This window comes from Pelophylax lessonae, assembly GCF_965119305.1.
Source record: "Pelophylax lessonae genome assembly, chromosome: 4".
Classification (NCBI taxonomy): domain Eukaryota; kingdom Metazoa; phylum Chordata; class Amphibia; order Anura; family Ranidae; genus Pelophylax; species Pelophylax lessonae.
Genome location: NC_138771.1, coordinates 143816104 through 143839703, shown reverse-complemented (window position 1 = coordinate 143839703; position 23600 = coordinate 143816104). Strand labels below are relative to the sequence as shown.

The following is a 23600-nucleotide window of genomic DNA, read 5'->3' as shown; positions in this document are numbered from 1 at the left end:
CGCAGCAGAACGGAACATGGCGGCCTGGGAACACTGTATAAAAATTAAGAGAACAAGCAGGAGTGACACACGGGCACGGGATTTCGACCCCCTAAATTTTGCACCCGGTGGCGCCGCCCCCCCCCATGCTACGCCACTGCATTTGTGACCACTCCTCCTTCCTTGGCCCTGAAAATCCTGTTTTCTTTTGCTTTTTTGAATTTTGATGGAATTATACCATCCTTGCGTATTGTCTCTAGAAGAATATAAAGTTGGAAACCTTGTTTAATCTAAATTGTTGAGTGAATGGTGAATGGATTACCAGAATTATGTAAAAACCTGTTGTTAGTTTAAGTGATTCAGCTATTCATTACATCACAGTTGAAATGAGGGAAAGGTTTAGCTATGATAAAGCCTATTTACACAATTATGGTCATATTAGTGTACTTATCTATATTTCCAGAGCAAACAGTATGTGCCACAGATTTATCTCACCAGAAGCATCACTAGCAGTTGTTTATCAATGGTGTAGTGCTAATTTTATTTTATCATTTATGATCTGGGTGGGTGGTGAAAACCCTTTAATTAGGTGAAATAACCATATCCTTATTACTTCCTATCCTTGTTTCCTGCTCTCCATATGGCAGGATTGACTCTCCTGTGAGATATAAATTCACAATCTGTAACTATAGAGCACCAACAACTCAGACAATCCTAACTCTTCTATCTGTTCAGGCGTCTGTGGCAGGTAAGCAAAGGATTTCTAAATGTCAACTTGAATTTCAACTTGATATATTTTCCAGCCCCCATAGATCTATTGGGGAAAATATTATACTGCTTGGAATATACAGGCTAAAACGTCACTTTTGTAAGTATTTTAATATAAAATCACATCAGCACAGTACAGCAAACTTTTGGCAACTATTTGGTTTGACATTTTTGAGCGAAACAAGGTAGGTTTGGATTTACTAGGGTTAAGTTAATATTAGGACAGGAGCAGTGGCGTAACTAGATTTCTTAGGGCCCAGGTGCAAGAAATCATGAAGGGCCCCCCACCCCCCGAAAAAGCATATTTTTGACACTTTTTTTTTCCAATGTATAACAAAGTAAAACATTTGTTTCTGGTTTCAACGGCGGCAATGGTGGTGGGGGTGGTATCAGTGGCAGCAATGGTGGTGAGGGGGGTGGTATCAGTGGCAGCAATGGTGGTGAGGGGGGGGTGGGATCCGTGGCAGCAATGGTTGTGAGGGGGGGGTGGGATCCATGGCGGCAATGGTGGTGAGGGGGTGTGGGATCAGTGGCGCCAATGGTGGGGAGGGGGTGGGTTCAGTGGCAGCTATGGTGGGGAGGGAAGTGGGATCAGTGGCAGCAATGGTGGGGAGGGGGGAATGGGAACAGTAATAATGCTGGTGGACTAAAGAAACACCTCCAAATTCACCCATAAAAGGAAAACAATTGCAGAGTGACCCTATGCACTCAGGAGTATAGGACACATATAACACAATGCTGCTACTTATATACAAGTAATTATAGGTAATGAAATCGTGTATAAATGTTGTAATATGAATTAGATCACACAATACAAAATAGAAAAATTTCAGTAGCGCAGGAATGGTGGTACCTCCTAGCCACCTGAAGGGCTCTTTCACACGGGCGCTCCGTATGTCCGCAAATCATCCTATTTTTTTGCGGATGATTTACGGACATAATGTAAGTCAATGGCATTGCGGATGTCAGTGGAATACCATCCTCTGACATCCGATTTTCTTCCTTTCAGTTCTGTTCCGTTTTTTGGAACGGAACAGAACCATATTTTTCTTCCGTTTAAAAAACGGAAAGGAAGCAAAATCGGATGTCAGCGGTGTCATCCGCAATGCCCATAGACTTACATTATGTCCGCATATCATCCGCAAACGGATGGGATGATATGCGGACATACGGACCGGATGACACAAATGTCATCCGCTACGTGGAAAAAAAAAAAAGAGCCCTTACGTGTTTAAAGTAAATTGAGAAAACTGACTATTATATAATAACTGAATTACTGCACACTTCAGCTTAAAATCATTTCATTTAAAAGTCCATAAACTCAAATGGGCAATAACTTGAAGCACACACACGTACATATATCCACACACATATAAATACATGCACACACATACATATATAGATGCACGCACATACATACATACATACATACACATACAGTACACACACATACAGTACACACACATACAGTACACACACATACACACACATACAGTACACACACATACATTACACACACATACAGTACACACACATACAGTACACACACATACACACACATACAGTACACACACATACAGTACACACACATACACACACATACAGTACACACACATACAGTACACACACATACATTACACACACATACAGTACACACACATACATTACACACACATACAGTACACACACATACAGTACACACACATACAGTACACACACATACAGTACACACACATGCACACACATACAGTACACACACATACATTACACACACATACACACACATACAGTACACACACATACAGTACACACACATGCACACACATACAGTACACACACATACATTACACACATACAGTACACACACATACAGTACACACACATACAGTACACACACATACACACACATACAGTACACACATACAGTACACACACATACACACACATACAGTACACACATACAGTACACACACATACACACACATACAGTACACACATACAGTACACACATACAGTACACACACACACACACACACACATACATACACACAGAAAGCCTTTTTAAAAAATGTTAGAGAGAGGTCTGTACCTTCCTGTAACTTCCTGCCGACCGGGTATTGCACTGTAGGGGGAGGCAGAGAGCACAGCACACTCTCTGCTTTCAGTTTGCTATACGAGACCAGCTCCTTCAGTGCCGATTTATCGGGGAGCTCCGGTCTCAGCTGCGGTTGCCGCTCCTCATCTCTATACATACAGGGGGCCCTCTAAGGCCCCCTGCAGCATGGGGCCCGGTCGCCATGGCGACCCCTGCGACCCCTGTACGTCCGCCCCTGGACAGGAGTTAGGTTAAGGTTAGCAAAAAAGTCAGAGGTTCCAGGGTAAAGTGTATGTAAACCACAATACAATTAACTTCTCTTACTTGCTTTTGGTCTGTTAAATATACTGTAACATGGAAAGAGTTTAATCATTCCTGCTTGACAAATGCAAAAAAAAAACGGTTGATCCTGCCAGGAATCCAGTGCTTTCCTCTGCACTCTGCAATGCTATCGCAAGCAGTCTTTTTTCTTAGGCCTGTTTCACATGTGGTCTTCAGCTTGTATAGGAGCAGTGTGAACAGAAAGCTTTGACAAAGCATTTGCAAAGCTTTGATCAAGCTTTGTTGAAGTTTTTAAAGTACCATTGAACTCTAGTTTCTAAATGTTGAACACAGATCCTAGTAGTTGTGACACTTTAGGCAAGCTGCTAGAAGACTTCAGTAGGCTTTCAGCAAGCTTCAAAAGTGCTGAAGCCTGCTAGCAGCTTTTTTAAAGTGGCAATTAGCACTCCCATTATGATCTATGTTCAACATTTAAACAACTGGAGTGGAATGGTACTTTAAAAGCTTAACAAAAGCTTGCTTTAAGCTCTGCAAAAACTTTCTGCTCACACTGTTCTTATACAAGTTGAAGCCCGTGTAAAACAGGCCTTCAGGTTACCTCTGTCAACTACAGATTACCTAACTTGCTATGTTATGAAGATGAGCAAAAGGGAAGTGTTCTGTAGTGCCAACACACTCATGCCCTAGAGTAACAACACTGCTCAGAATCTGATCTAAAATACAGGTTGAATACACCTGGAAGTATGCTGCATTTGCCCGCTTACACAAATACATTAGGAGAAAGACCAAACATTGCCAAAAAGACAGTGGGGTTGATTTACTAAAACTGGAGAGTGCAAAATCTGGTGCAGCTGTACATGGTACATGGTAGAAAATTAGCTTTTAATCTGAAAGGCTTTGACAAAAAAACCTGGAATCTGATTGGTTTCCATGCGGAGCTGCACCAGCTTTTGCACCCTCCGGTTTTAGTAAATCAACCCAACTGTCAGCACTGACAACTAATACTGGTGTTTATCCCAAAAACAAAAATGTAATCTATTGAAGCTTACCATTCCTTTGGTGTAGTAGTTGCATTCATTTTACTTTCTTCAAGCTTTATATATATATATATATATATATATATATATATATACATATATTTTACCCTATGAACCTGACAGTAAAACACTTTCTGTCCTAAGATGCAAATGCAAACAGTGTACGTACCTGAATTTACCTGCTATCAGCTTCTTGCAGTCCCTGTATATCAGAGCTATGTGTGAGAGAAAAACGCAGAACAAGGAACCAATCAGTTCATGTGCTAATAAGAAGCATGCTGATAGGAGGAGAAGGCTGGGTGACGGAGAGATGAGTTCATCGCTGTTCTCCTTTCACTATCCAATCACAGGCTGGGGTGGGTGTAGGACAACCTGGGCTCAAAGAAACATGGTTAAATGATGCTGGCTTTCAAACTGAAGGTATCTAGCGGCAGAAAAAAAAGCACCATCATGCAGTCTTTGTTAATATTTAATATGGCTTCTCATATATTTCTTGCTGTCCTTAGGATGACAACTTCCGTTTCTATTGCCCTTTTGGGTCTTCTGGCTATTGTGTCCATATCAGAAGGTAAGGATGGATCCTTTCATTAGTCATTGTAAAAAAATAGTTCTATAAACTGGTTATTTGTGCATTTGGGTAAAAATAGCATTGTAAAAATAGCGCTACAAACACCTTATTGTTGGCGTTGGGTAGCTGTGCAGGGAAATATTTTCTATATCATTGTAAAAATAAATCTATGTGTAAAAAATGCTTCCAATACATAAAGCACAGTTGCATAATCCTTTATAGTGTGGGAGGTTAAACTAAAGAATCTATCATCATGCTCAAGTCATGGAAACAACAAATGAGAAATGTACAATACAATGGAAATTAGGCTGACAAAAGTCTTTATGCCCATTCTCGATTTTGAATCTATTCTTGATCACCAGTCTGACAGAACCCGGTCAAAGGACCAAATGACCCGGCGCATGACCGAAAAAGGTCTGTCATTCAGCTTTTGATCTGCGCTCTCAGCCAATGGCTGAGAGCGCTGATCAAAGTGTTCTGGCAGGTCCCCCTGTTAGAACACAATAGCTCAGCGGGGAGATCGCTGCACTAACATCGAATTGTTAGTACAGGATCTCCTCCAGAGCGCTTTTGTTTTTTTGTTTTTTTCGCTCAGCACCGCTGGGTTAAACGAAAAATAAAATAGTGATAGTTTGTACTAGGCTTTACAACTAGCAGTTCTATACTGGCAGTTCTTAAGAGGACTTTTGTATAGGAGTGAGAAAGTTGGCTGAGCCCTCTCTTATAAAACTTTTTTCCCTGCAGCTAGTATTGCATTTTACCCTTCACAAGTCAAAAGTGATGAAAATCATAAATTGTTGTCACTATGCCGTTGCTGATCCAGTAATATAAAATATTTGTGAGTTTATTTAAAATAGAGGCTCCTTTATAGCCCACTCTGCTCTGATAGTCATGTAGTATACAGTATAGTTATAAAAACAAGTAGTATTACTTAACTTTCCTTATAAAACCAGATTTATTTATTTTTTAATACAAATCTCCAATTTTTTTGCTTTAAAAAAAAAAAAAGCACAAAAACCCCCCAAAGATCTTGTACTTTACGGAGAAATTACTTAAGCTGTTCATTAAATTTTGGGTGAATACTGTGGGATACAGGGCTTTTTTTCCCCAAAAGTGTAGGTGCTTTCTCCACCTCTGAGCACTGTCCCTTGTCTCTACCTGCTATCCACCGCCTAATACCGCTCCTTTTAGAGAATGCAGAGCCAAGTGATATTTTGTGGTGTAAAGTAATTTGTATGGAATTATTTAGTGATAATAGACCCCCCAGCAACAACAGATCCTTCTCGGCAACAATAGACCTCCCCCAAGAACAAAATACACCCACCCCAGCAACAACAGATCCATACAAGCAACAATAGATATTCCCCAGCAACAAAAGACAATAGATCCTTCAGCAGACAGAATCAATAGACCCTCAGCAGTGGATCCCAACAACATGGGAAGACCAGAGCAAAAGATCCCCTACCAGCAATAATAGATCCCCCCACAATGGTTGACTCCTCAAGCAACAATAGACACCCCCCCCAGCAACACTACTACCCCCGAGCTACAATAGATTCCTAGCAGTCAGCATCAATAGACCCTCCAGCACACCCCAGCCCCCTTTGCCAGTACATACATTTTACACTGGAGGTGCTGGAACTGCATTTCCCTGCATTCCCACTGAAAAAAAGCCTTGGTGGGATATAATTATGTGAATAATATGTCTAAAATAACAAGGTCTACTCAACTGTCTAAGTATTATTAGATTGGATGACTTTCCCAGTCGGATTAGGGGAGTCAAGCAGAATGAATAAGACACAGAATGGTTTTATCTAGGTAAAGTTAAGCAGTTGCTAAGCACTGCCTTATTAGCAGCACTTCTTTGAATGTACAAATACAGGCCTAAGCACACCTGGCCTAACCTTTAGTCAGAGTCTGAAAAATCTTACCTATAAATACAATGATTGCAGCTAAAGACCATAATCAGGTTATAGTTTAGCTTTTTTAGGCTTTTTTACAAATATGAGACATGCACAAATATTAAGTCATTTCCACACAGCTGCTCCTCGATCCTCTTGTCCACCCGGATGGTTCTTCTACAAGGCTAACTGCTATGGTTACTTCAGATTCCGCCTGCCCTGGTCCGAAGCTGAGGTAATTGGCAAACAATAAGGGGACGGAAAGGGGTTCAAAATGCTCAGCTGTTTATTATGTTGGTGTTTAAAATGTGTTTGCCTTTTTTTGCAGTTTGAATGTGCCAGTTACGGTCATGGTGCTCACTTAGCCTCCATCACAGATGATGCAGAAGCATCCATTATTGCAAGCCACGCGGGTGCTTACGCCAAAACTGTAGACATTTGGATTGGACTTCATGACCCAGAGGAGGTATGGTCAATGCACCCGCTGTACAAACCAAAGATCCCAAGCTATTTTTTTTATTGAGACAAATATATTCAGAGTTTACACAATACATCATCTAATGCTATGTTTTTACTATATTCTTCTAACCTTGGTTCCTTAACAGCTCATCTTGTGTATATATGTCATTTAATGAGTATTTACATTTTTGTATATTATAGGGTGACATTATGTTTTCCGAAATTAGAAATGGGACTCTGTTCCAGTTAATTGCAGCAGGCTGATATTTTCTTGAATAGCACCAAATAGAACAATCTCAATGTACTGTTTCACAGCAGCTCTGGAGTAAGACATTAAAGCAAAGTTCCGGCCACAAAATCATGCCTGTAGATTTTATAGCATCCGCTTCCTTATCCTTTCCTGAGCCCGAATTGGATATTCCCGGCCTTTTTTTTTTTTTTAACTTACCTTTTTAGAGAGGATAATATACTCACCTTACTATCCACTTCCTCCTTCCTCGGCCGCGGCCCGCACCGTCACTTCCGCTTTGCAATGATTCCTGGGAGCTGAACGTCATCGCTCCCAGGAATCAATGCGCCTGCATCGGCCCAACGTCAGTTCTAGTGTAGGCGCGTCATACCTTGCTAAACAGCTTCTGGGCATGCCCAGAAGCTGTGCAGGGATGACGCTGCAGACCCGAAAGTGACGGTGGGGCTGGCGCAGTGCATCGTGGGACCGAAGAGGAAGGAAGAGGACGCAGAAGAGGATCGCGCTGGCTTCAAGCTGCCCACACCTGAGATGGCAGCGCTGGAGAGGAAATTTTAAAAGTAAGTATTTCTTCTAAAAGGTAAGTGCGAACCGGGACAGATTAGAGGCTATCCATTGTGGAATGTACAAGCCCTGACTGTCCCGGGGGTATGTTCATTGAAATTTTTTTTCTGTGGCCGGAACTCCGCTTTAAGGTTTTGTTACTAAAGCTGGAGAGTGCAAAATCAGGCTCATTTCTGCATAGAAACCAATGAGCTTCTAACCTCAGCTTGTTCAATTAAGCTTTGGCAATAAAACCTGGAAGCCGATTGATTTCTATGCATAAGGGAGCCTGATTTTGCACTCTCCAGCTTTAGTAAATAAACCCCATTGTCTCATTGTTGGGGGTGAAAGTGGGAGCTATACAAGCAATGTTTGCATAATTAGATCTAAATATATGCATAGTACAACTATTTGTTAAAGCCCAAACATAGACAATTCCATAATAGAACAGAATGCCCAAACCCGTCTTCCAAAAATGTTTTCACATTATCACAGGTGAAATAGAGTATGTTGATTTAATGCATTAACATAATTGTAAAAGCACCTGGAAGCCTAGAAAATATGACCGGTATGTGGTTCCTGAGGACCAGAGTTGGCAAACACTAAGTAGACCTTGTGATAAGAGTATATTAATAGGAAAAACGTGTCCATCATCTTTCACGGCCAAGGTGATAAATCACTGCCAGGGGCTGCCATTTCAGCATTCCCAGTAGAGGTCAGGCAGAGCACACCAGAGTAATGTCACACATTGTGATAAGCCTATCCCAGAATTAGGGCCACCTCTAGATGTTAGGAAATGGCAAGCTTCAGCACTTCTTGGAAGCTTTAGCTGTGGCAAGTAAAATTTCAGTTATTACATACATTTTAAATAATTAAAAAAATATATAGATTAGATCCATGCTTTGAATATAACAAAATCTTTTTGGAACAGAGGAAAGTCTACTCTACCGTAAACATATTTTGTAAGATAAAATGGATGGTGTTCATTTTTACTTTTAGGAAAAGGGGATTTCAACAAAATATATTCTTTATTAATTTGAAAATATTTATTTATATATTTTATATATATATATATATATATATATATATATATTTCTTTTTTCACAGAAAATCTACAATGTAACTTATGTAAAGTCTTGATTTTATGAATCAGAAGTCATTTTACTTGATATTTTTGAGACATACAATATATTTATTTACATGTTTATACTTTATTATGTGCACATAATTATTGACAATAGTAGATACTGTTTTTCAAGTTTACATATAAAAGTGAAATACATTAAGCAATTCTCTCATGGACAGCTTATATCCTGAAACAGAATATGTTTTTCATGTTTCACTTTAACTCTGATAACCACTGACACTGGAAAGTGATACATAATAGAATATAATAATTTATTTTAATACAAATAACATTAGCCACACAATAGAATTTCCTTTGTTTCTATGTTTATCACATTTAAAATTAAATCCCACCACCCATATAAAAGTCAAATGAATTATTAAAATATTTTCATGCCTTACACTAACCTAAAAATGTGTGATCCTTGTCAATAAAACCCCACTTGTGTTCGTCTTCTAAACCTTTACTGTGTAAATGTGATCATTTTTATTTGCACCATAGCAGATAGTCAATACCTGTGCATATAAACTGGGACTTCATAATTCAAGTATCTACAGCCAGCTTATACACTTCTAAATATGAAATGTACTAAAGCAGCGTTCCCAGTGTTCTAGTTACTTTATCTCTGCTGTCAAATATAAAGAATTTTGAAGTTACTTATGCTAAAACTAAAGTCAATGGGGTTGATTCACTAAAGGAGTAAAGGCTGTTAACTTGGGAAAGAAAATGTTCACTAAAGGAGTAAAGGCTGTTAACTTGGGAAAGAAAATGTTCACTGTGCAAAATGAGTGTTAACTTTTGCTCAGTTAAAGATATGAAGTTGTGCTAACTACAATCATCCAATCATGTGCATGAGAAATGTAAAAAAAAAAATAAAATCAAAAACAAGTGTACATGATTGGATGATTGAATTGAACACAGATTCAAAGTTAGCAATCTCTTTAAGTGAATACAGCTTAAAAGCAAGCATTCAATTCACAAAAGTGAATATTCATTGCGATAAGTGAGCAGTAAATCAGTCCCATTACCTAAAAATCACCAATATGATATTTTATTGAAATTTAGTAACATCTTAAAAGGGTACAGTAGATTGATATGTACAATTAAAACAAGAAGTGTAGGGGAAATGTACTACTTTAATGTTCATTTGGTAATTATAGTCATATGTGGTTCTAGAATCGCCGCTGGAAGTGGGCTGATGGCTCCATGTATAATTATCGTAGTTGGAAGACTGGAGAGCCCAACAATCTGCAAAATGCTGAATACTGCGGAGAGCTGACCAAGGAAACAAGTGAGTACCCAGACAAGATGGTGTTGGTGAACTATGCTGATTATTATTGTAATATACACAATACATGTTCTGTCTTTCCTAATCTGCATTGGAAGCGTATTTTAGCAATGTTCGTACTCCTCCCGTTTCAAATATCTGTGTGTAATATTACGGTTTGGATCCCCACGTGTCTCCCCTTCTTACAGTGGTAGGGAAGACACTACAAAATAACTGGATTTAAACTCCTACATTTAGGGTAGTGTAACCTGTAGAAAAATCCAAAGAAATGTGAAACATGAATAGCTTCCCCAGGATTATTATTGTTGATGGGGCTATGGTTTTGTCAGCAGTAGGGATCTGCACCTGTTCCCCCATTATTAAAATGCAATGATGTATAGGAGAGAAAAGACTGTGCAGCATAAACAAAATCTATTGCAGACATACAAGCAGAACATAATTCTTTTTTTAGCAATTATAAGAACAGAATTCCCAGGGATTCATTTACTCGCTTAATTTTGGATAATTTCTCTTCTTCCTCTGTCAGATTATCGTCAATGGAACGATGCTCCATGTACAGAACAAAACAACTTTGTGTGCAAATATAAACCGTAAGAACATGGTCCTACTCAGGGATAAATTGGGAGCTGGGGCACATCACATTCCTTATACTGCATTCTGTAAATCTTAATAAACATCTTTCACCAAATTGTTGATGTCTACTGATCAGTGCATGATATAGGGTTTGCTGGAAAATGGTTGGGGTGAAATGACAAGGTGATGCAAAAAAGCAGTAAAATTATGCCATTGGTTTGTGTGCACAGATGGCATAGATAAACATTATTTACATATTCTATACAGTTCTTGCTTTATATAGATTGCTTTTAACTTACAGCTATCAGTCTTGTATTGTTATGAAAAATAGGAAAAAAGTTTGTGAAAACACATTTAAATTCTTGCCCGGGTTCAGGAATGGAACAGTTCACTCTTCACTGGTGAAATGTATTCTGCAGCGCACTTCTAAACTCCAGCATGCAATAGTTTTGGTGCGTTTTGCACTGTGTGCAGCAAGAGGCAATTTTCCTACTGCACTTTGAGCACAGCACACAAATATGAATAAAGCCTAATAAGCTGATAACATTTTTCAAGTGAGTAGAAAGTACAACAAATCATGTGATGTGTCATGTGATCTCACAGAGGTGGCATTATTTTACCGTTCACCACGAGGAGGGACAGTGAGGAGCTGAGCCAGATCCCGCATAGACTGACAGATCCTTTGCCCAAAACGGTGAGAATTCTGGGGAGAAGTAAGAAGATTAGATAAGGTCTAATTGAAAGAGGGCCTGTTCACAATGTGTGGTTCCAAGACCCTACCATAGGACATTTGTCAAATTAACTGAATCGAGTGCAGGCAGCTCAACCTTAAACGCTGCCCTACGGTTATTTAAAGGTAGTGTATGCTGTAGCCTGCACTTAGATTTAAATGATAGTATCCAAAAACTGCATTTCTGTATTTCAATACATCCATATCAAGTTGAACGAAAAATGTATGTAAAATCTTTATAATACACATCATAATGTGCTACAAAGCAGGTACAAGTGCATTTAAATACCAAAAATGGAACCGCATGATTGTGAACAGGCCCTTAGAATGACTTTGAACTGAGTTTCAATGTATTATAGATCATAAATGTACCCACAATATAAACAATATAGCTCGTTTTCATTAAGGCTCCGTTCACATCTAGGCGTTTTGGGGCGTTTTTGGGGCGTTTTTCTGCTCTAGGATCAGCTCTCAAAACGCCCAACAAGACAAATCCTATTCATTTCAATGGCCCCTGTTCACATCTGAGCGTTTTGACGCTGTATACAAAACGCCCAACGCTCAAAAAAGTACATGAGCTTCTTTTTGGGCAGATTACAGGCGTTTTCCATTGTTCTCTATTCAATCTAAAAACGCCTGCACAAAAATCGCGGTAAAAATCGCGGTAAAAAACGCAGCAAAAATCGCGGTAAAATCGCGGTAAAAAACGCGCGAAAAACGCTACGCTCAGGTGTGAATGTAGCCTAAAAGGGGTCACATTCTGTATACAGCAATTATTACAAAAATAGCAGTCAATGAATTCCATACAGGTGAAAATAATTATATAATTTCACCTTGTCCAAAACACATATAACCAATAGTTATCCACGGTGGTGAATAGAAGTCACTTGATCAGTAATACGTGTACTGGTTCTAAAACGTTACTAAACAAAAGCTAAAAGTAAGAGAAATGAGCACAGCATACCCTAGAAACCAACAGGAATACATATTTTACTAAAAGAAATACAAAATATTATTTCTAATAACAATATTAATACAATATTATTAATTGAAATGTTATTGTTTCAAAAAGGTTTTTAAAGACACATATGCAAGGACTACTATATGTGGGGTGTAATTTGGTGGGCTACTACCAGCTTTGTAAAATGAGATAAAAGCTTTAGGTTTAAAAAAACTAGTCCTGTTAAGGTACACTTTGGATTTCTTGGATGAAACATCTCATGTTAAGAAAATTTTAGTGTTGATTGAGGTTAAACAGTAGGACTGGATAGATGATTCACTATGACATCAGCCTCAAACACCAATCGAAGAAAAGATGCTCTTTTATAAAAGGGGTCTTTTGTCTTTCTACATCTGCAAATACTGACATATCACATGCGCTGCCTCACAACGTAATCACCGTAACTAGTTTTTTAGTAGTACCGGCAATATATGTCTTGCCTATTAGATATGGTGCTGACCATTGGTTACTGCAGCATCCAGTTTGCAAGGTCCAACATTTGTTTGATGTGCATTGAAGATGTGTCAAAAGCAGTGTTCGTCCCTTTATTAAAATGCTTCTGAATGCTACAGGGTACCTTCTAGATATGTTCTATTATCAATGTTCTGTGTACTAATTTATTAAATTAGTCTTTTTGAGCCTGAATACAATTCTACAAGAACAAAACTAGATAAAAGCAAATGATCCTGCTGTTTAACTAGGCGCCAAATTAATGGGACCTGAACCAGTTTTTATATACACTTGAATGATTCATGATCACCCTCTTGGTGGAAAATAATCTGATCTGCAATAGATTTGGTCATTGGGAAAGGCCTAGTTTGAAACATATGGGGAATACAGGTAAGTTCCAGCCACTCATATTGTACTAGGGACTATCCAAACATTGTTCAAGATCCTCTTATCTGCAGAGTTGTGGCCCTGAAACCTATTTCATCCCACCCAGACTATATCTGAAAAAGTAGCTAATAGACAGGTAAGTCAGCAGCCCACGGGCCTAACAAATATCAGAATAGAAGGTCTCAAACAAGCCTCTTCTGCAGTAATCTGCACCATTTATGCCCAATGTGTCTCATTTGGTGACTGCCTAGCATAAAAAATTTGTAAGGCAACTCTGCATATACAGGTTTACTTATAGGGGAGAGATGGGAGAGATACACAGACAAGGAAATATTTAGAAAAACAAAATGTTAGACTGTTACATGTTAAACTGATAAAAGCAAATATAGCAATTTAGTGTGGCTACGTGGTAGTCAACATAATTCTACATATGACAGTAAAATATAGCACATTCAAAAATCTACAGACTGATCATACAACTCATTCTTAAAGCCCAATTTTAACAATATCATGTTTGTTTTTGGAATAATTTTGGAGAAGAGTGGGTAAGGGGTGCATTTATGCATGCCATACTAATACTCTTGCAAACGACTGGCAGTAGATACTTTTCCAGTTGGATTGTTGAAAAATAGTAAAACATCTACTTTTACACATATGTTAAAATATAGGGCTAATAGGAGAGCATGTGTTTTCCAAAAATAGATATGAACTTAGAAATTTAAATTAGATTGTCTATAATTAGGAACATTTTAGTATAATATGTTTTGAGACTGGTTTTCACGTATTATTTATTGCAGCTCTCCTTTACTCCTACAAAATGATAGATATATAGTATGAAGATGGTTTGTATAAGATCCTCTGCATTATTGTAATCCATCTCTGCCTGCACTGTATAACTGAAACCAATCCATGGTTGGAAATACATTTCACACAACAATTTGAAAAAGAAGCATAGTTCAAGACGTAGAAACATGACAACTGCAATAACAGTAATTCAATAATTTAAGCTACAATAATTTCCTGGATTTACTTGATAGTTTATTGGTCTAGATGTAATAATTTAAAGCTAAATTGTGTCTCTATTGGGAGAGAACTAATTTTATATGCACTAAGGCTTTTGCTAGCTACTATTATTATCATGAAATTTATAATAAAACTGACTTTGGGAGCATTAAATTTGTTTTGGATTTCTTTTATTTCTATGAATGTAGAAAAATTAACAAATCATGATGTGACGAGCATTTTTCAAAGCAGATTACAACTTTTTTTTTAAACTACTGTCAGTTTTACATACTTGTCACAGATAATATTAAGTATATGAATTCCTATTGTAATTCATGGCTTTATATTTTCTTTACATTTACATGAAGGCCAATCTGTCCAGCAAAGTAACAAAGGTAAAAACACTTTCAGGGGTGCTTCAGCAGCTGCAGTAAGTGTGTGCATTTTTAGGTTGATTTTAAGCCCAGTTGTAGTCACATAGACACCATATTAACCTCCATTTCCACAATCTCACATCCATTTTCTTGTTATAGCAGATAAGGTGTGTATGACTGCATTTGCAAATGTCTTCTGTATTCCAAAAAATACCTGGTCAGGCACAACCCTTTTCCTTAGCGCTGCAAACCTATGAGGAGGCTAGTGATGAGGGATACTCAACTAATCCAACATAATTATTGGATTGGGAGTGCGGGAAATGCATTTCCACTAAATGATTATTAACTTGGAGAAGCCTAACAAAGGGCTGTACAGGGACTATATGAGGAAATACATCAACAGGCTTTTACGTAGTTAGTCAGGTTGAAAAAACAGACAAGTCCATCTAGTTCAACCAATAAATAAATCAATAACTAAATCAATAAATAAATCATACAATCCCATATACACAATCCTTTACCGCCAGTTGATCCAGAGAAAGGCAAAAAACCCCAGCAAAGCATGATTCAATTTGCTCCTGCTGGGGAAACATTTCCTTCCTAATCCCCCAAGAGGCAATCAGATTTTCCCTGGATCAACTTTACCTATAAATGTTAGTACCCAGTTATATTTTGTACATTCAGGAAAATGGGAAAGAATTCAGGCCTTTTTTAAAGCAATTAACTGAGCTGGCCAGAACCACCTCTGGAGGGAATCTATTCCACATTTCCACAGCTTTTACTGTGAAGAAACATTTCCATATTTGGAGAGGAAATCTCTTTTCCTCTAGATGTAAAGAGTGCCCCCTTGTCCTCTGTGATGACCTTAAAGTGAATAACTCAACACCAAGTTCACTATATGGACCCCTTTTGTATTTGTACATGTTGATCATATACCCCTAATCCCCTCTTCGCAGGAGAGAATACATTTAGTTCCTCTAATCTTTCCTCATAGCTGAGCTCCTCCATGCCTCTTATCAGTTTGGTTGCCCTTCTCTGTTTCCCGATGTCCTTTTTGAGAACTGGTGCCCAAACCATAACTGCATATTCCAGATGAGGTCCTACTAATGATTTGTACGGGGAGAAAATTATATCTCTATCTCTCTCTCTCTGGAATTCATACACCTGTCTTAATACAAGAAAGGATTTTGCTCGATTTGGAAACTGCAGCTTGGCATTGCATGCTATTATTAAACTTATGATCTACCAAAACCCCCAGATCCTTCTCCACTTTTGTTTGGGTTACTTTAAAAACTTTGGAATAAAGGGTGATCTTTGTACACACCCTGGCAGTATTTCCCATCCCCTGTAGATGTCAGTTTTGATGGTTGGCTTGTACATTTGAAGAAAAGTATAAAAAAAAAATCTAGGAGTAAACTAAAATAAGCATTAGATCGGTAATTCATACAACAACAAGAAAGCTGAGATTTCTAACAATAAAACAGGTAGCAGGTGCTTAGATCCTACCGTCTCAGGGCTGGAAAATTTACTGGAAATGTGAAGGGTGATGACATTTTCACCAGCAAAGATGTAAGACACACCATAACCATCATCAGCCACCTATAAGATCATAAAACAAGAATTGGAAGTCATTTTATGTACAGTAATAGAATATATATATATATTTTTATATATATATATATATATATATATATATATATATATATATATATATATATTTAGAGGTAGAAGCAGGTGTTTGAAATAATCAGTGGGTATATAAAAGAATCACCTCCCTCACTCCTTTAAAAAAAAACACATTTTGTTGCTTTGCAGCCTGAAATGAAGGCAGTCACAATTTTGTTTTATCTTGCTGTATGTACTCCGTGTAACTTATGACGGCCAAGTGAAAGATATAACACCATGTTATTAAAAAAAAAAAATTTCAAAAACAAAATCAGTTGGAAAAAGGATTACCCCTCTTCTAAAAATTACTTGTAAACACAATCAGGTGTAGGTAATCACACAAAGCCATGTGACTTTTAACTGTGATCAGCTGTGGTCATTTTGATTAGCTCAGCATGAAAATAGCTTTCCTGGAGCATTTTAGTCCCTGGTAGTGCAACTGAAGCAAACAATCAACTATGGGTGGCAAGGCACTGTCAAAAGAACTCTGGGATAAAGTTGTGGACAGGCACAAGTCAGGAGATGGATACATAAAAAAATTCAAAGGCTTTATCAATGTCTAAAAGCACAGTGAAGTATATTATTAAGACATAGAAGGTATTTGATACAACACAGACCCTCTCTAGATCAGGAAATTGCTTAAAACTGTATGAAAGAGCCAGGAGGAATCTGGTAAGAGAGGCTACCAAGAGGCCTTCAGCAACTCTGAAGCATTTGCAGGGATTTATGACAAAGAGTCATTGTGTGCATGTGACAACAATATCTCAAATTCTCCACAAATGTGGCTTGCATGGGAGGGTTACAAGAAAAAAGCCACTCCTCAAGAAAGACCACATGCAGTCACAACTGAGCTTTGCCAAAGTGCATCTTGAAGATTCTGAGCACATGGAAAAATGACTTATTTGGCATCAACACCAAGCGATATGTCTGGCGGAAATCCAATACAGCTCACCACCCAAATAACACCATTCCTACAGTAAAGCATTGAGGTGTTAATATCCTGTTATGGGGGAAATGTTTCTCTGCAGCAGGGACTGGAACACTTGTCAGGATAGAAGGAAAAATGGATGGGGTAAAATACTGTGAAATTCTTGAGCAAAATCTGCTGCTATCTGCCAGAAAGTTGTCAATGTGAAGAACGTATACCTTCCAACATGACAATGACCCAAAGCACACAGCAAAAATGACCACACAGTGGTTGAAGGAGAAAAAGGTGCCATTCCCCTGATAGAGTCACATGGCTGCACGTTGGGCGTGAACAGGGCAGAGGCATAGAAGAAGTGACACAGATATACAAGCTCACCGCTCGTGGAGTAAAGGAAACTTTTTTGTTGTAAAAAGTGAGTGAACAAGCTGTTTTACCTTAAATATTTTACCAAAACAATATTTCACTATGGGGAGCCTGTTTTAAATTCCTCACTAATACCAACATAACTGGGAGAGGCCCCTAGGACAACTGCTGAGGAGATACCACCTTCCTAAGTGCCACTAATTGGATAGACGACCTAGAGGCAGGAGGAGACACATCGATCACCAGGAAAAGTCTTACATAAATGCTGTTACGTTACAGTAGTAAGGTGAGAGGCTTAAGAGCACTTAGGGGTCACGTTATTGGAAGAAACGCTGGTCAACACTATTTGTGGTGAAGGGTCGCACTTTAAAAATAAACACATTCGCCAGCACTGGTTTTATGAACGAACTTGCTATTATATATTGGCTGGATTTGTCACTGGAGAAGTATTATTATATTTTTAGAAGTATATTTTCATCGCAGTAATGAAGTCACATTGGTGAACTTTAACCACTTCAGCTCCAGAAGGTTTAACCCCCATAATGACCTGGCCATTTTTTGCGAATTTGCCACTGCGTTCGTGTGATGCAGTACCCAAATACAATTGATGTACTTTTTTTCCCCACAAATAGAGCATTCTTTTGGTGGTATTTGATCACCTCTGTGGTTTTTAGATTTTGTGCTATAAACAAAAAAAGAGCGACAATTCTGAAAAAAAAAACCACAATATTTTTTACTTTCTGCTATTAAACATTCCCAATAAAAAAATTTTAAAAAATCGAATTGTTTTATCAGTTTAGGCCAATTTGTATTCTGCTACATATTTTTGGCAAAAAAAATCCCAAAAAGCGGATATTAATTGGTTTGCACAAAAGTTATAGCGTTTACAATCTATGAGATAGATTTTTGGACTTTTTATTTTTTTTGTTGTTTTTATTAGTAATGGCGGCGATCAGTGATTTTTAGCGGGACTGCAACATTGTGGCGGACAAATCTGAGGTGACACTTTTTGGGGGCCAGTGACATTAATACAGTAATCAGTGCTAAATAATATGCACTGTTACTGTATAAATGACACTGGCAGGGAAGGTGTTAATACTGGGGCTGATCAAGGGGTTAAGTGTGAGCCTAATTGTGCTTACTAACTGTGGGATGGGGAGGGCTCTGTGAAAGGCACACAGAGATTGGTGTTTCAGCTTAGATGAGACACACAATCTCAGTGTGCTTGTCTGACAGGAGAGCCCCCTGCTTTGTTTACATAGGCAGGCGGCCCTCCTGTCAGTTTCCCCGAAGATTGCTGGAGGCTGGCAGCGATCGAGCCCGTTCCTCCTGTGGTTTGGCTCCTGCTGTGTCTAATCACAGAGGCATGGCTCTGGTGGCGCATGCATGCTGCTGAGGCTGCGTGCACATAATAACGTAGATCTATGTGATTATGCGCAGCCGAGCTGCCCTGCCGCAGTAAATCTGCGCGGGGCGGTCGGTAAGTGGTTAACGGGTAACTCCACAGAATGTGGGGGAAAAAAATCAGAAAATAAAGAAAAACAATATAGCGTATACAATTGTGACACAAATCATATTGTAATTGAATGTTATTAAAAATAACCTTTCCTTTTCAATCTGCAGCTGTTGTAATTTTCTGAAAATGCAATGCAATATGGCTGCCTGGAGGAGTTCTGTACACACAATGTATACTGACCACACCCCAGAAACATCATTTCCTGCCTGTGTGATTGGCTCACCAATTTTCCCAGAAGTCTGCCTAATATAAGAGTCAGATTTCTGGCATCCCCAGAAATTTTTTTTGTTGAGAAAAAAACATTCCCCTCTGGGTGATCTGTGTACATTGCAGGGATTATAACAGCCTTTATTGCAGATTCCTACCTTTTGTTATTATGAAGAAATCATTGTTTGTTCCTCTGTGCCGAGTGGGTCTAATGGGAGTGGTTTTATAATTATCTGTCAGCTGTGGCAGCTGCAGGGCTCTAATGAAGAAAGCTGCTGGGCCTGCATCCCTTTAGACTTGTTTCTATTGGGAGTATCTCACCAAAAATGAAATTTTTGTTGCAGGGGATGCCAGAAATCTGACTTGTATCTTAGGCAGACTTCTGGGAAAATTGGTGAGCCAATCACACAAGCAGGAAATGATGTTTCTGGGGTGTGGTCAGTATACATTCTGTGTACAGAACAACTCCAGGTAGCCATATTGCATTACATTTTTAGAAAAGTACAAAAGCTGCAGATTGAAAAGGAAAGGTAATTTGTAATAACATTCAATCACAATATGATTTGTATCGCAATTGTATACACTATATTGTTTTTTTGTTTTGTTTTTTATTTGCTGATTTTTTTTCCCCACGAATGTGGAGTTAAACTTTAAGAGCTGTAATTCCTAAACACTTCCTCTGATTTGGATGTACACACCCTCAAATTAAACCTTCACACTTTCAGCCCATAACTATTATAAAACTATAGCTCGAATAGGTTTAGGTAAATACATGAAAAAATATAAAATTGTGCCTGTGTCCAAATATATATGGACCTAACTGTATATCTATCTGTCACTTGAAAGTTGCACTGAGTAAATAAAGCTGGATAAAACAAAAACTCTGTCTGTCTTCATTTCAGACTGCAAGGCAGGAAAATATATTTGATTATTTTAAAGGGGAGGTGATTCTTTTCTGTATCCACTGTACATTTTAATCGCCTAGGTTTAACAGAGATTAATAAGAAAAGATCGGTCAATTAAGAATAATGCACAGGATTTTCCTCCTAATGGAAGACAAACTGATGCTGATGGCTCTTCCTGAACCTAAAAAGATGAATGTCAGTTGAGCCAACAGTGAAGTAATAATACATTATAAGGAATAAAGGGATAAAACTGTGAAGCAGCTATCTGACTAGGTGTTGGAGGATATTAGTGCTCTACTGACTGTGTTAAAATAACATCCTGCATGTCAGTGATAGTCAGGCCTGTTAGTGGTTTCATTCTTGTCATCTCCACCATGGTACAAAAAAAAGGAAAGGACCACTGCTGCTTTACGACTGTGGAATTATTCACCAAAAATGGCCATTCTCCAAAGAAACTAGTCTGAACTATCATTCGTGCAGAGTGAAAATTTGCAACAGAAATGCTAAATGATCACCTAAAGTCATAAATTGTGCCAAATTATTATGTCACATTGATCATAGTTTATAGGGGCCAAATGGTGAAACCGCATATTCACACCTCATTGTCTATGAGGTGAGAAGTCAGGCAGCTAGTTGCTGAATGGGATATGAGGACATGATAGCAGGCCTGTCTAACTATCCTTTCATATACACATCAGGAAGACAGTGAGACGACTTATCAAACTTAAATTCAGGAAAATTATTATTCATATTATTTTTTAATTTTACATAGCATTACCATTTAATTCAATTTAAAAGGAGTATAATTTGACTTTATTTTTACCAGCACACTATTTATGCTCTCACGACCATTACAAAATATGCAGTATCTCACAAAAGTGAGTACACCCCTCACATTTTTGTAAATATTTTATTACATCTTTTCATGTGACAACACTGAAGAAATGACACTTTGCTACAATGTAAAAGTAGTGAGTGTACAGCTTGTATAACAGTGTCAATTTGCTGTCCCCTCAAAATAACTCAACACACAGCCATTAATGTCCAAACCGCTGGCAACAAAAGTGAGTACACCCATAAGTAAAAATTTCCAAATTGGGCCCAAAGTGTCAATATTTTGTGTGGCCACCATTATTTTCCAGCACTGTCTTAAACCTCTTGGGCATGGAGTTCACCAGAGCTTCCCAGGTTGCCACTAGATTCCTCTTCCACTCCTCCATGACGGAGCTGGTGGATGTTAGAGACCTTGTGCTCCTCCCCCTTCCGTTTGTGTATGCCCCATAGACAGTGTTGGGGTAGTTACTCAAAAAATGTAACTAGTTACTAGTTACTAGTTACTTCTGTAAATTGTAATAAGATTACTTTACTAGTTACTGCATTTGAAAAGTAACTTCACTACTTATTACTTTACTCTCCTCTTTCTTAATTGACCGTGTAGAAGAAGATACATGACACTCTTTCTGCATAGAGTTTATTGTATAAACACAGGCTTTGGGAAACATGAGAACAAAACCTGAAAAAACAGAATAAAACATAAAGTGCAACAAAAAGTCATAAACTTCATCCCTCTCTATTCCTCAAAATAACGATTGTATCGCACGGCTTGGGTAACGCAGGAAAGCGCGTTCCTATAGTCTAGTAAAGTAGTGTAGTTACCTCCTATAGCCTAGTAAAGTAGTGTAGTTACCAATATTAGTATTGTAACTAGTTACTTTACTTAGTTACCAAAAAAGTAATGTAGTTACTGTAATTAGTTACTTTGTAACTAGTTACCCCCAACACTGCCCATAGATGCTCAATAGGGTTTAGGTCTGGAGGCATGCTTGGCCAGTCCATCACCCTTACCCTCAGCTTCTTTAGCAAGGCAGTGGTCGTCTTGGAGGTGTGTTTCGGATTGTTATCACGTTGGAATACTGCCCTGCGGCTCATCCTCCAAAGTGAGGGGAACATGCTCTGCTTCAGGATGTCTCAGTGCATGTTGGCATTCATGGTTCCCTCCATGAACTGTAGCTCCCCAATGCGGGTAGCACTCATGCAGACCATGACACTCCCACCACTATGCATGACTGTAGGCAAGACAAACTTGTGTTTGTACATCTCACCTGGTTGCCGCTACACATGCTTGATACAATCTGAACCAAATATGTTTATCTTGGTCTCATCAGACCACAGGACATGGTTCCAGTAATCCATGTCCTTAGTCTGCTTGTCTTCAGCAAAATGTTTGTGGGCTTTCTTGCACATCATCTTTAGAAGAGGCTTTCTTATGGGACCAAAGCCATGCAGACCAATTTGATGCAGTGTGCAGCGTATGGTCTGAGCATTGACAGGCTGACCCGCCCACCTCTTCATTCTCTGCAGCAATGCTGGCAGCACTCATACGTCTATTTCCTAAAGACAACCTCTGGATATGACGCTGAGCACATGCACTTAACTTCTTTGGTCGACCATGACGAGGAGTGGAACCTATCCTGTTAAACCGCTGTATGGTCTTGGCCACCGTGCTGCAGCTCAGTTTCAGGGTCTTGGCAATCTTCTTATAGCCTAGGCCATCTTTATGTAGAGCAACAATTCTTTTTTTCAGATTCTCAGAGACTTCGTTGCCGTCAGGTGCCATGTTGAACTTCCAGTGACCAGTATGAAAGAGTGAGAGCGATAACACCAAATTTAACATACCTGTTCCCCATTCACACCTGAGACCTTGTAACACAAATGAGTCACATGACACCGGGGAGGTAAAATGGCTAATTGAGCCCAATTTGGACATGTTCAGTCAGGGGTGTACTCTCTTTTGTTGCCAGTGGTTTAAACATTAATGGCTGTGTGTGAGATATTTTGAGGGGACTGCAAATTTACACTGTTATACAAGCTGTACACACACTACTTTACATTGTAGCAAAGTGTCATTTCTTCAGTGTTCTCACATGAAAAGATATAATAAAGTATTTATAAAAATGTGAGAGGTGTACTCACTTTTGTGAGATACTGTATGTTTCAAATTATAACTACCAAACATACATAAAAAAATATGCCTAACACAATAATCTTATTTAACTAGTAACTATTTATACTATACTTCAAGTTATACATCCATATAACCACCAGTCCTAGGTCACCTGCTGCTTGGTGCTCTAACGTGCTTATTATTTGCACAAAAAATATATGCAATATTTTAAATTATATGTCCCACAAATTGTAGATTTGTAG

At 38.5% G+C, this 23600-nt stretch overlaps 2 protein-coding genes across 4 annotated transcripts in view; one reads left to right on the top strand and one right to left on the bottom strand.

The window, feature by feature from the left end:
* The first annotated feature begins 468 nt into the window (after positions 1-468).
* On the top strand, positions 469-11039 carry LOC309553915 (regenerating islet-derived protein 4-like). 2 transcript variants are annotated; one of them, XM_082255410.1, is made up of 6 exons: positions 469-568; positions 4668-4729; positions 6771-6865; positions 6959-7096; positions 10182-10296; positions 10820-11039. In XM_082255410.1, the coding sequence occupies exons 1-6, from the start codon at positions 534-536 to the stop codon at positions 10885-10887; spliced, it is 513 nt and encodes a 170-aa protein (XP_082111536.1). In that variant the 5' UTR covers positions 469-533; the 3' UTR covers positions 10888-11039. The 2 variants fall into 2 exon arrangements, 1 of the variants encoding a protein (XP_082111536.1); XR_014225202.1 differs by lacking the exons at positions 469-568; positions 4668-4729; positions 6771-6865; positions 6959-7096 and adding an exon at positions 9607-9710 and having other exon boundaries at positions 9753-10296.
* Positions 11040-11121: 82 nt separating this feature from the next.
* CPT1B (carnitine palmitoyltransferase 1B) overlaps positions 11122-23600 on the bottom strand; it is an 80513-nt gene continuing 68034 nt past the window's right edge. For both annotated transcript variants that reach the window (XM_082255284.1, XM_082255285.1), the window contains exons 18-19: positions 16316-16408; positions 11122-11569 (exon numbers count right to left, since the gene is read on the bottom strand). In XM_082255284.1, the coding sequence (XP_082111410.1) occupies positions 11483-11569; positions 16316-16408 (180 nt within the window). In that variant the 3' untranslated portion in view covers positions 11122-11482. The remainder of the gene's footprint in view (positions 11570-16315; positions 16409-23600) is intronic.

Coding starts and splice junctions, on each gene's coding strand:
- LOC309553915 (XM_082255410.1), top strand. CDS start 534: ATGATCTGGGTGGGTGGTGAAAACCCTTTAATTAG. Junction 7,097..10,181: donor GACTTCATGACCCAGAGGAG/GTATGGTCAATG, acceptor ATGTGGTTCTAG/AATCGCCGCTGGAAGTGGGC. Junction 10,297..10,819: donor AGAGCTGACCAAGGAAACAA/GTGAGTACCCAG, acceptor TTCCTCTGTCAG/ATTATCGTCAATGGAACGAT.